This window comes from Canis lupus, chromosome 4, assembly GCF_011100685.1.
Source record: "Canis lupus familiaris isolate Mischka breed German Shepherd chromosome 4, alternate assembly UU_Cfam_GSD_1.0, whole genome shotgun sequence".
In the NCBI taxonomy this organism is placed as follows: Eukaryota; Metazoa; Chordata; class Mammalia; order Carnivora; family Canidae; genus Canis; species Canis lupus.
The window spans coordinates 37,432,268-37,444,317 of NC_049225.1; the positions used below are offsets into that span (position 1 = coordinate 37,432,268).

General features: G+C 55.2%; 1 protein-coding gene across 2 annotated transcripts in view; it reads right to left on the bottom strand.

Moving 5' to 3' along the window:
* The window catches only part of UNC5A (unc-5 netrin receptor A), a 61,955-nt gene extending 55,193 nt beyond the window's left edge, over positions 1-6,762 (bottom strand). For both annotated transcript variants that reach the window (XM_038534676.1, XM_038534675.1), the window contains exon 1: positions 6,649-6,762. In XM_038534676.1, the coding sequence (XP_038390604.1) occupies positions 6,649-6,718 (70 nt within the window). In that variant the 5' untranslated portion in view covers positions 6,719-6,762. The remainder of the gene's footprint in view (positions 1-6,648) is intronic.
* Between the last annotated feature and the right edge of the window lie 5,288 nt (positions 6,763-12,050).

Genomic DNA, 12,050 nt, shown 5'->3' on the forward strand with positions numbered 1-12,050 from the left:
AGCCTGGCTGTGACTGACTCCCCTCCCCAAATCTCAGCCACATATTTGCCTGGAGCTCAAGGTGACCCTGAGCCTTCCAGATGGACAGAGCTCTGACACCCAGGTGTGGGGAGGGTCCTAGCTCTGGGGGACTCACCCATGGGGCACTGGCCCTTGGTGCTCTCTTCAGGAGCCCCTCCCCCATCTAAGTGGGACCTAAAACCTGCCCCTTTGTGGCCTGCCCTGAGGATAAGCAGCTGCCACTCAGGCCTCTCCAGATTTCCGAGTCTCTCCCTCTTCCCCATCTCAAACAGGGCTGGGATGGGCTTGTCTACAACTACACCTGGAGACGGGAAGGAGGGGGTGGGGGTGGGGCAAAAGAGACAGAAAACACACCCGCCAAAAGGCAAGCTTCCCCTCAGGCTCTGCCCTCCCACCTGGGCCCCCAGCTGCACCCTCTTCTGCAAAGATGGTACCAAGGACTCCGCCCAAGTGAGGACAAAACAGTGCCCTCTGCCATATCCATCATGGTCAATTGCTCACATTTATTGAGTCCTACTGTGTGCCAGGACTGTGACACACAATGACATACATTTGTCCACCTAATCCACACAACAACCCTGTGCACCAGGTCCTTTCATCACTCTATTTTACAGACAAGAAAACTGAAGTACAGGGAAAAGCTTGACGGCCAGCTTGATGGCCAGATACCCAAGGGTGGGGTACAGGGAGTGCCAAGGGCACAAAGTTTAAGGAGGCTGATTCTGCACTTGCACAACTTAATTTCTGCACCCTGAGCACCTCCCTGGCCTCACCCTAGTCCAAGTCCTGGTCCGAACCCAGACTCTGGAACTTGCTGGCTCAACCATTCCATCACCTCCTCAACGTGCCTAGGGTTCTGGCTCCGAAGGGCCAAACACTGCTGTGCCATCTGACATCAGTGCCTAGGAAGAGGGTGGGCCTCAGGCACTGGCACACTGATCTTCTGGGGGTCCTAAGAAGAACCTGGTTTTGCCATTGTGAGTGTTTACCAGCTAAAGCAGGGCCTTATTTCCTGACTCAGGTGCTGGAACTCACAATTCCCTCTGCTTCACAGCCACCTTCAGCCCTGCCACAGCTGCCACCTGGCTCCAAGCAATGCAAGCAGCTACCGCTGGGGTGGTTGGGGGCTTCGGTGGGTGCTGGTCAGGTGTAAGTGGTTTCTGGGGGAACCTGCTGCTGAGTGCACAGTTCACTCCAGGCTCCCAAGGCACCTCCCTGAGCACTAGCCTCTGCTCCAATAGAGTCATCAAGTCCAATGCTTAGTCTACAAAGAGGCAGATAGCCCAGAGAGGTTAAGTGTCTTGTCCAAGATCACAAAGCAATCAAATGACAGAGCTGGGACTAGAATTTAGTCCCATCCAGGGCCCCCACTGCTTTTGCTGCCATGTTCTGACATCAGAGCTGATCATCAGCACATGGTTCCAGGACAAGCTGAACCCAAATCATCATCTTCGTAGAACCCCAAACAGAGTTCTTCACACACTAGAGGATTTGGTGTCTGAGTCAGCCCCAAGTCTCTGCAGGGGTGATATGTGTACAGATTGGAAGGGCAAAGAAAGGGGGGGAGGGGGGGCAGTTACTTCTCCCAAATAAAAGCATGACTCCTTTCTGGGACTCCTGCCTGGGGCTGGAGCAGCAACAAATGCTTTTTTCTCTTATTTCTGGGCTTGGGCCCTGATCACCTCAAGACTAGCTCTGTCCTAACTCATGCCTACAATGCCAGCAAAAATGCAGAAAGAGATAAACAGCCATAGCTGTCTGCTCCATGTTGAGCTCCATCCTGAGGCACTCTATTTTACCCATCATCTCATTACTATGACCTCAGGAAACAGAAACAACCCCATTAAAGATGTGGGAATGGGCTGGGGAATAAAAGTTACCTAAGGTCAGGTGGCTTAGACTGAAACCCAGGCACATTTGTCTTCAAAGCCCCTGCCCTTTCTACACTACCTGACAGGAAGAGGAGGTTAAGGCTCTCCAGAAGGTAGGAGGACCTGTCTGTCAATGCCATTCCTGTGGGAGCAGACAAGAGGAGTGAAGGGAAATTGGTCACAAAAAGCTGAGTTGCCATTTGGGTGATGATGGTTGGGGCTCAGGCACTAGACTTTCCTGGTGCTTGGCCTCAGGAACCAAAAGTCCCAATAGGTTCTGCACAGAGCAGCCCGAGTCTTGGTGTCAAATCCATTCCTGAGGATAGGGATGGGGCCCAAGAAAGAGGCTACTGGGACAGACTGTCAGGGACAGGATGGGCAATCATGGCTCCATGCCGCTCAACCCCACCTTCCAAGGGCTTGAGTCTACAGGGCTGGGGCCCAGAATGACATTATTTGCATGAGAAGACCCTCATCTGGGAACATCTATGCCTGGGACAGGTGGGGATGAGCAGGGAGGTTCCTGCTCAGTAGACCTGGGCACACAACCTGTATGAAGAACCCACAGACATGTATGATCACGTGAGTTGGTTTGCCATCTGTGTGAGGGCCCAAGGCACAGCCAGCCCATGGTGGGGCTTTAACTTGCTCATTCCTACCTTGGACAAGAGCCATTTCCAGCCTCCCCAGAGTGAAGCAGTCTGTGTTCAGGGACAGGGATGGGGACGGCTGCCAAGGGGAGCAGAGTCAACTTCTCTGCCCTCCCTAGCCGTAGCAGCTCTCCCTACCACGCCATAGAGCCCAAACACAAGTGGAGGGAAAAAAGAGGAAAAAAATGAGCACTTGACTGATCATGACCTGGAACACATTAGGGACCAAGAACAGGGTCACAGTGCTGCAGACAGAGGCAATACTCATAGGAAGCACCGGCACGAGCGAATAGGTAGACATCTCAGGCCAGAAGCCTCTGGCAGTTGCCCAGGCCCCATATGCCTCTCCAGGGCTGAGGAATCTGTCCTGTAGGCCACTCAAAGCTCATGTGCCATGGTCCCTACATGGGCCCTGGGAGGAGTTGGGGAGGCCTCTTGGAGGGAGCAGGATTGAAGCTGGGAGCTGAGATAAGCACAACAGTTGAGACTGGCAGCAGCGGGGGGCTTGGCCTAGGTCTGGACACAGCAGAAGGTGTTGGCTACAGGGTGGGGAGTGTGGCTGGCAGGGCCAGGGGCACCAGTGTCTGCAAGGCAAGGGAGCTATGGTGCAGAAGCCAGAGCTCGTCTGGGGGTGTGGATGCCCAGCCCACCAGCAGTTAAAGCCAAGTCCCAGTGGAACAGCCTACTCGTGCGTGGTTATGCAGGTGTTTCCCTAAGTGTCCCCAGGCTCAGGGTTGGACTCTACCTTTAGGCACTGGGGAGCCACAGGCTTTCTAGGGAAGTTCCAGCCAGGATACCAGGGACATTAATCAAAGCAGAGGAACCCCAGAGAGAGGATAAGTGGGGGTGGCCACTGCACTGGTCCAGGTGGGAAAGGTGAGGGAGAAAGGGGCTGGGGGACAGGAGTGGTGACAAAGGAAGACAGGGACATGAGCAATGTCACAAGTAGCACAGAGCTGGAGGACTCGGTGACAGATTAGACATGAAGCGTGAAGGAGAAGAGAGAGCCTGGGAGAGACTGCAGGTTTCCAGCCCCAGGCTGGAGGACTAGGGGGAGGGGGCAGGCGAGGAAGGGTGGCAGGAGAGGGCTGGCTTGGATAGAGCAGACTCAGGTGTACATGCATGTGGACAAATGTGCTCCCCGGCAGCAGCCAAACCCAACACTGTGGCCTCTGTGTGGAGAAGGGGTCCCCCCACCCCCACCCCAGGCTGGAGGCTGTTCCTGCCTTTGAGACTATGTGGCTTGACCCTGCATGTCTGGAGACCAGGGAGCACCAGGCAGGACGAAGGTATGTAACACAGGAGAGACTCCTGGCCCCTGGCTGAGGCCAAAGTTGACTGCTTGAAGGAACCTGCCAGTGGCTCGTAGTTGGGGGTTTGCTACCTGGATCAATGCCCGTCCTCAGCTCCCCCGCAACACGGAGAAAGGGAAACAGGCGGGCCAGAGGAGCAGCCCTCTCCTGGGGATACCTGGGGGGCCCTGCAGTAGAGCCCACCCCATCCCCAAGTCAAAATGAGAGCGGGCTATCTCTTAGCCCTAGAGAATTAAGACACCCTCCTCCTAACCAGCTGCCCTAGTCTGGGGGTGAGGGGTGGACAGGGGAGTCCAGGCCCAGCTCTGAGGATGGGGGAGGGCCCTGAGGAAGAGACCACCAGGGCAGATTGCTAGGGTCAGGATGGATAATACCAAAGCTCAGTGCCCCTTAGCACCACCTTCCAGAAAAGCCAGCTCCTCATGGGCCCCTCCCCCCAGGAGTGCAGATATCTATGTGACAGGGCAACCAACAGGTGTGAGTGGCTCACCAGGGTGGGGAGACAGGGGTGTGACAGGTGAGAGTGGGGTCCCTGTGTGCAGGGACCCATAGGGGGTGAGTGTGCTAAAGGGACGGGCTTTTGTGTGAGGCGCTGACAGAGGGTGGGCTCTTGGCCTGGGGAGCAGGACACGGCAATCCCACTGCCCCTGGCGCCCCTTGTCACCCAACTGGCCGTCCCTCCTTCAGCCACTCACACACATATTTTTCACTGGCTGCTGTTGCTGAGGAGATGATGGGTGGTGTGGGAGGAGGTGTGGGAGAAGCTGGGGTCATCTCAGGGCCAGGCTGCCTGGGCATGTGTGCCCAGAGCCTCTGGCAGACAGCAGTAAGGGGCCCCAGATAAGAAGAATGGCCCCTGCCTGTCCTTCAAAGGCTCCTCCCACAGGCCTGGGAGCTGATGCCCAGAGGCAGCCTCTGCTCCAGGGTAGCTCTGCGGCACTGGTGCCCACCTGCCAGCTCCCTGGGCAACCTTGGACCAGACCCCAACAGGTGCCCCACCAGCCAGGGAGGCAGTTCCCCTACTTTATGACCTTCCAAGGAATCCATGTAACACCCTCCAGGTTGTGGCACCCAGACTCATCAGTACCCATCACTCCCTTATCCACACATGCTCACCTGTGTGCAACTGCTCACAACCAACACACACGTGCAGCAGGCCGGCTGTCACACAAGCTCATCTGGCCACACACATACCGATGCTGCACACACTGCCAGCCCCCATCGCAGCCAGGGCACACATGCCAACCCACAGCCCTCACACGTGCTCAATGTGGGCAACATGCAGATATGACCACACAGCCGATTCAGTAAACATTGCCTGGGTACCTACTTGGTATCTGGCAACACCTCTCCTGTGTGAGGAGCATGAACACCCCCAGCTCACCATGATCGGCTCTCCAACCCTACACCCCCTGAAGGTTGCACACAGAACCCTAACATGGCTATGTGTGCATTGTGAACACACACCCAGCAGCAGTGCAGCCTCCCAGCTCAGTCAGGATTAAAAAGGGAGGTTATGGGGCAGAAGGGCTTGTTAAAGTGAGGGTTTGGGGGGGGACGATGGGATGTTGGAAAACAGGGTAGAGTAGAGGGAGGACTGAGGGGGCAGAGTGAGGAGGGCAGCTAAGCAGAATGGGTGCAGGATGCGCTACGCAGAGACCCTTTAAAGAAACAGCCATCAGCCTCAATCATCAGGCTGGTCTCAGCTCTCACTCATAGATCTCCAATCAGTCTGGCTTTGCATCTCAGGAACCCCAACGCTCCCTTCTGACCTCTAGGATTAACAATGGCCTGGCCATGCTGGGAGGCATCCCCCAGGTTCTCTGGGTAGCAAGAATCAAGAATTGTTGAGGTGAACCCCATGCCCCCTTAATCACACAAATGACCCCCCATCCCAATACACACATAAGCTCAGCTCTGTTAAGTGAATGGATGCAGCCAGGAGAGATCAGGACGCCCTAACAACTCAGCCTAGGTGTAAGCTCAGGGAGAGCAGACAAAGGATGCAGGGGAACTCCCCCCACCCCAAGGGAGGTGGGCTGAGAGCCTAGTTACCAAGCAGGTTAGGGTGGCCAACGGGACATGAAGGGAGGAGGAAGGGCGGTGCAATGAAAGGGAGAAGGGAAAGCAGCAGCGGTGCCACCTTACACAACTCTGGCCCCCCCACGCACTAAGGAAGCTGGGAGCCACGGCCCTGGCCAGGGGCCACGGGCCCTTGATTGTGCGGCTTGCAGGGGCCGGGGTCGGCTGTATGCGTCTCCACGCCTGTGTGTGCCTGTGCGAGCGTGTGGCGGGGACAGGGGAGGACACTGTGTTCTGGACGTGGGCAGAGGCCAGGTGCCCAGTGGGAATCGTGAGTAGCTGTTTGGGTCCGCTGCTACCGGTAAGAGGTATCTTAAACCCCCTCCTCATTTTCCTGGGCACTGGAATGTGGTCAAAATCCGCTAATCTGTGACCCTCAAAGTCAGGCTCCCCGGGCTTCGATCCAAACCCTCGATTCTGCTCTGGGGCCGGGCAACCTGCAAACTTCCCCCGCCCGGAGGCGTGGAGCGTTTACACTCCCCAGCCCCGCGCGCTGACAGCTGCTCCAGCGCTTGGCAGAACCCAGGCTTCCGGGGAAGCGCGCGGGGAAGCTAAGCAGCAGCGAGGGGCCGCCCCCGCGTCCCGCCTCGCAAAGTTTGGCCTCGGGGGGCTCCAGCCGGGTCCGGCAGAGCGGGTCAGGGACCCCCGGGGCGGCGAGCGTTCGCGCGCACAGTCCCCCGCAAACCTCCCCAGAGCGCGCGCGTGACTCACCCGAGCGGTGGAGCCAGGAGGCGAGGGCTATGCCCAGGAGCGCTGGCCACAGGCCGGGCCGGACGGCCATGGCCGCGGGCGGGCGGGGGCCCCACAGGCGGGAGGGCGGCTTTCAGCGCCTCAGCCCAGAGCCCGGCCCGGGGCGCCGCCGGGGCCCATGCCAGCGGACTGCGCTGCCTCGGGGCGGCCGGCTGCGGGGCGCGCGCGGCGCGTGGCTCCCCTGGGCACCGGAGCACGGCAATGCAGCCGGGGCGGAGCGCAGCGCCAGCCGCGCCGCGCACCGAGCCAGCCGCCGCGCGGAGCCCGCAGCCGGGGAGCGGGCCGGCGGGAGCCTCAAAACCCGGACTGGAGCACTGGAGCGGGGCGGCGGCAGGGCGGGGCGGGAGAGGGGAAGGAGGGGCCGGGCCGCCCCACGCCGCGCGCGCGGGCCACCCCCAGCGCAGGGGATCCCTCCCGGCGTGGCCCGAGGCTCCCCCGGGGAGGGGGTTGGGGCGGTGGGCGGGGAGGCCTCCCACCGCCCCGCGCGGTCTCCAGGGACAGGGTCTGGAGTCCGAAACCCGGAGCGGATCGGTGCTCCGGATCCGGGCTCTCCCAGGCCTGCCAGCCTGCGCACAGGTGGCCCGGGAGGGGCCCAGGGCTGCGGCGACCCCGGCGCGGCGCCAGCCTGCAGAGAACGGCCTGGGGCAGGGGGGCCTGGGCAGGTTCGGCTGCAGTCCTGTCCTCTCCCCCACCCCGCCCCACTCCCCGCCTCCCGGCAGTGCTCAGAGGCAGTCGGCGTGCTGCGGTACGCCACGGCCCGCGGCGTGGACGGGGAGCTGCGGGAGAGCGCCCGGACCCAGGTCCTCAGGCACCGGCGCTCGGCAGGCCAGACTCGGGGCCACCCGCAGTCCCAACCGTGTAGCCTGGTGGACCCCGGTGTGACCCAAGGTTTCTCTAACCCCGTGGCGCCGTTCGCACAAGGAAAACAACCCCAGGGCACAGCGCCTCAGACTGGGCGGGCGGTGTTTGCGCGCTGAGCGCGCAGGGCCAGAGCCGTGGGCGTGAAGGACTGAGCCGGGCTCTGCAAGCTGTGGAGACCAGGGGTAGGGGCTAGGCGCCTCCACCTCCCCGCTCTGTGACCTTGGGCGCATCACGTTGTCTCCGGGAGCCTCCAGCAATGACCGCTGCTGGAGTCTCCAGCTCCCCACCCCCATTCCCCTAATCTGGTTAAAGTAAACACAGAGTTGCCTTGAAGGAGAAAGGAAATGGCAAACGCATAACGTATACACAGGGCGAACGGTCAGAAAAAGAGGGGGTCCTACTCTGGGTCTGAAGAAGGATGAGAAGGGTGAGGGCAGGGTCACAGACTAAACCACCTACAGGGACCAGTTGATAATATAAATTGGTGCTGCACGCTGGGTGATATAATAATGGTCTACGCTTCCACAAAGAGATAAGAGCTCTCTTATATTTCTTGAAACCACGAGGCCCTCTCTTGGTCTGTCGTTTGTTTCTCACTTTTGATAGAGAAGGGTTATGAAAAAATGTTTTGCTTTTCTCTTACCTAGTATAAGAAACATCAGCCAATGTCCAGATACAAATTAATGGACCCTGGGTGTCAGTGCCAAGGAGGCAATGGCAGCATTGGAGACTAGGCATAGGATCCCATTGCAAGGCATAGCTGGCTCTTCTCCTCCAGGTGCCAACTGGTGTCGAATTGGAGCCCAGTGTGTCCAGAGCTTCCAAATTTTCGAAAGAAGCCACTGTATGTGAAATCTTGGGGTTTAAAGATATTAACTAAAATTAATTAATTAATTAATTTGTTTGTTTGTTTTTACACCTCACGTGAGCCCAGATGAAAATGTCCACAAATGTCCAACAGCCTCCAGGTTTTGAACTCTGCTTTGGTGATTGTGTGTATGTATGTATGTTGTGTCTATCTGGTCTACCCAACTGGAGTGTGTGTGTGTGTGTGTGTGTGTGTGTGTGTGCATGCCCAGGCTACTCCCTCTGACAGTATGCCTCACTGTGCTCCCACGGAAGAGGTGGGTAGGAGAGGTGAAACCTTAGCCGGTCCATTATTTACGGTACCTGGTATAAGATAGATGGCTAGAAGCTGGGGTTTCTAGCCATGGGCACTGAAGAGGACAAGGAAGTACTGGGATTGGGTCTGGGATGTAAGATGATATCATAATGGTCTGTGCTGGACTCCGCTATGTCCTTGCCTACATTTATAATTTGATCCTCGCATGCCATCTTGTTAAATAAACATCATCATAACCATTATACAGATAAGGTAACTAAGATTTAGAGAGAAGAAGTGCCTTATGCCCAGGCCAACCATACTCAATGGTTGCAGGGCTAGCTAGGGATGGTTCTAGGGGGCTTTGACTTCAATGCCCATGCTCCTTATATTTCCTCTTTCTGCAGTTTCTGCTCTGGGACTAAAATTTGGGAATATAGTTTGGGGAACAAGAAAGGAAAGGGTCTCTTCACTTCATTTGGTTCCTGTGTTTACTTTGCTGACCTTCTTTCTTCAACCAGAGTAGAATGGTCTGTGTAGTAGTCAGGATAGACTAGGTTATATCATAGTAATGAACAGTTCCCAAATCTCAGTGGCTTCAATCAACAAAGGTTTATTTCGCATTTGTTCATCAAGGACACAGGCTGACAAAACAACCACTCTCTGAAATATCATTTGTCAGTAAAGCAGAGGAAAAGAGAGCACTAGAGGTACATCCACCAGCTGTCAATGGCTGAGCCCTGAAATGACACATCCCTTCCACTGACAATTCGTTGGCCATAGCTGACCTTATGGCGCCATCCAAAAGGGCCAAGAAGTGTAATTCTCCTCCATACCAGCAGCTGAAATATGAAGAAAGCAGCATTAAGGATGACCACTGCCTTCAAACCAGCATGATTTGGCCCCTGCCTACCTCTGTGACTCTGCTTAGGCCCTAGCCATGGTGGTTTCCTTTCTGTTTCTCCAGCAGCCAAGCTCATCCCCACCTCTGGACTTTCCCATTTGCTTTTCTTCCTGGGATACTCTGTCTGCAGATCTTCACATGGCTGGTTCCTTTTGGTCACTCAGGCCTCAGCTCAGCTGTCCCCTTCCACTCGGTACTCAGGGCATGTCAGGAAAAGGAGCAGGGATGCCCTTGCAAAGATAAAGAGTAAATGTCTCACCTGAATTCTGCTTAAGAATCCAGACTGGAGGGCTGCCAGGAAGTGCTTGTCTCAGGCTCAAAGGTAGATGGTCAGATAGGAGGGCTTCTAACATCTTTAATCTTCCTTGCTTTTGAGTCCCAGACTCAGAGGGAGGGAGAGGCCAGACCCTGGACCTTCCAACAAGTGTCTGTGGCCCCCTTGCTATATCCCAGTGACCATGCTTGAATTTCACCTCCAACTGCTCGGCCAGCTAGGAATTTCACCTTGGAATCTGCCCCTCAATGGATTCACCTTCTGGAGCCTAATCAAACCTATCCCCTCCATGTTTATTTCTGTTATTCAGAAGACTCTTACTCCTTTTTTTTTTTTTTAACTTCAGAAGACAAAGTCTGGGTCTGTCCTGAATTTTCTCTATTCATTCATTCATTCATTCATTCATTCATTCATTCATGAGAGACACACACAGAGAGAGGCAGAGACACAGGCAGAGGGAGAAGCAGGCTCCATGCAGGGAGCCTGATGTGGGATTTGATCCCGGGTCCCCAGGATCACATCCTGGGCTGAAGGCAAGTGTTAAACTGCTGAGCCACCCAGGCATCCCTGAATTTTCTCTCTTTAGATCAAATCATTCTGCTTCTGCTACTGACATAGCAATAGAGTGCTGGGGCCCTGTCCTTGCCACCCTGGCCTCCTACTCCAAGTGCTCTCTCTGAAGGCTGCTCCTCTGATGGCATCCCTTGAAAGGAATTGGCACATCTCCTGCCCACATGGTCTGATGCATTAGCAAGGTCCCAATCAGCTGCTGATGCCCACTGGATGGGGGGATCTCTGAGCCCACGGTGAGGCCATCCCTGACTTGGAGATGTGCCAGAACCTCTTGTGATGCTGGTTAATATGCACATCTTCAGGCTCTGCCCCATCCTGATTCTGATTCAATATGTCTGGAGAAGTGTCTAGGAATCTGTGCTTTTACCCCCATTCCACCCCCTACCAGCTATTTCTACTGGTGCCAGTGGTCTAAAGACTGCGATTTGAGAAACATTGCCCTATGTCTTTGCCACAGGTGCTGCCAACAGCTGGATGTTCCCTATCTACCCTTGGGACACTGGCTTTCTGAATTTAAGGACAGAGACTTCAATTCATCCCAATTCTATCCCATTGTATTACATCTAATCCCTCTTTCCTATATGGAGCCCTCTCAGGATGTGGAAGCTGTTGGCCAGGGTACTATTTTCTTCAGCTTCTTTTTATTCCTAGATGAGATTGGGAAGCCATATATACTTTCAACCAAGTCTTAATAAACAGGTGGCTGAGGGCAGGACCAAGGAGAGCGCCTGACGGCTTTCCCCACTCCAGACTACGTGGTAAGTTGCACTAGGGCAATAAGTCAATATCTCTTTCATCTCTCAGGACACCTCTAACCACACCGTCCTTCAGCTCACACCTCACTGCTCCACCCACAAAATAAACAGAAAGACCCTGCAGAGTCCTGGATTACTGAGCCTCCAGCTTTGTCCTAATCTACCAGCTCAATAACTAAAACAAGAAATTAGTTCAGCAGGCTGGACTTGCTCTTGGTGACCACACATTGACTTTGATAGGCCCTGCCTTGATCCAAGGATCCATATTTACTCACTGCTCAGCATCCAGCTTCCATCTTCTGGAAGCAGAGGCATCACCCTTCCCCACCATCAATGTATGAGATGCATGTGGGGCTACCCTACCCCAGTTCCAGAAGATAGCACATACTTCAGACCTAACCATTCAGTATCCACTGTTCTTTGAACCACAGGGATTCACTGAGGGATTGGTATATGAACCCAGGCTGCCTCTTTTCTGGGATTTTTGTTAGAACTAAGGAAATAATTTCTTTTCTTGCTGAACTTGGAGCAGAAAAGAGGAGATCCTGGAACTGCCACTGTGTGAGGAGCACATGCCTTGAGACTGAAGCCTGGGCAGGAAAAGCAGAGCCTGGAGAAGAGAGAGACACTGTATATTGGTTCATCATTCAAGCGCCCTGGGTCCAGATGCTCCTGAAGCTGCCAGATATACCCCGGACTTTTCAGTTACATGAACCAATAGATTCCCCCTTTTGTTGTTTAAGCCTATTTGGGTTTCTGCTATTTGTACTTTAAAAACTGATATGGATCATCTTTTGTAAAAAAAACAACAACAACAACAAAAAATATTTACTTGAGAGAGAGTGAGAGAGAGCATGAGCAGGGGGAGAGGGAGAAGCAGGCTCCTTGCTGAGC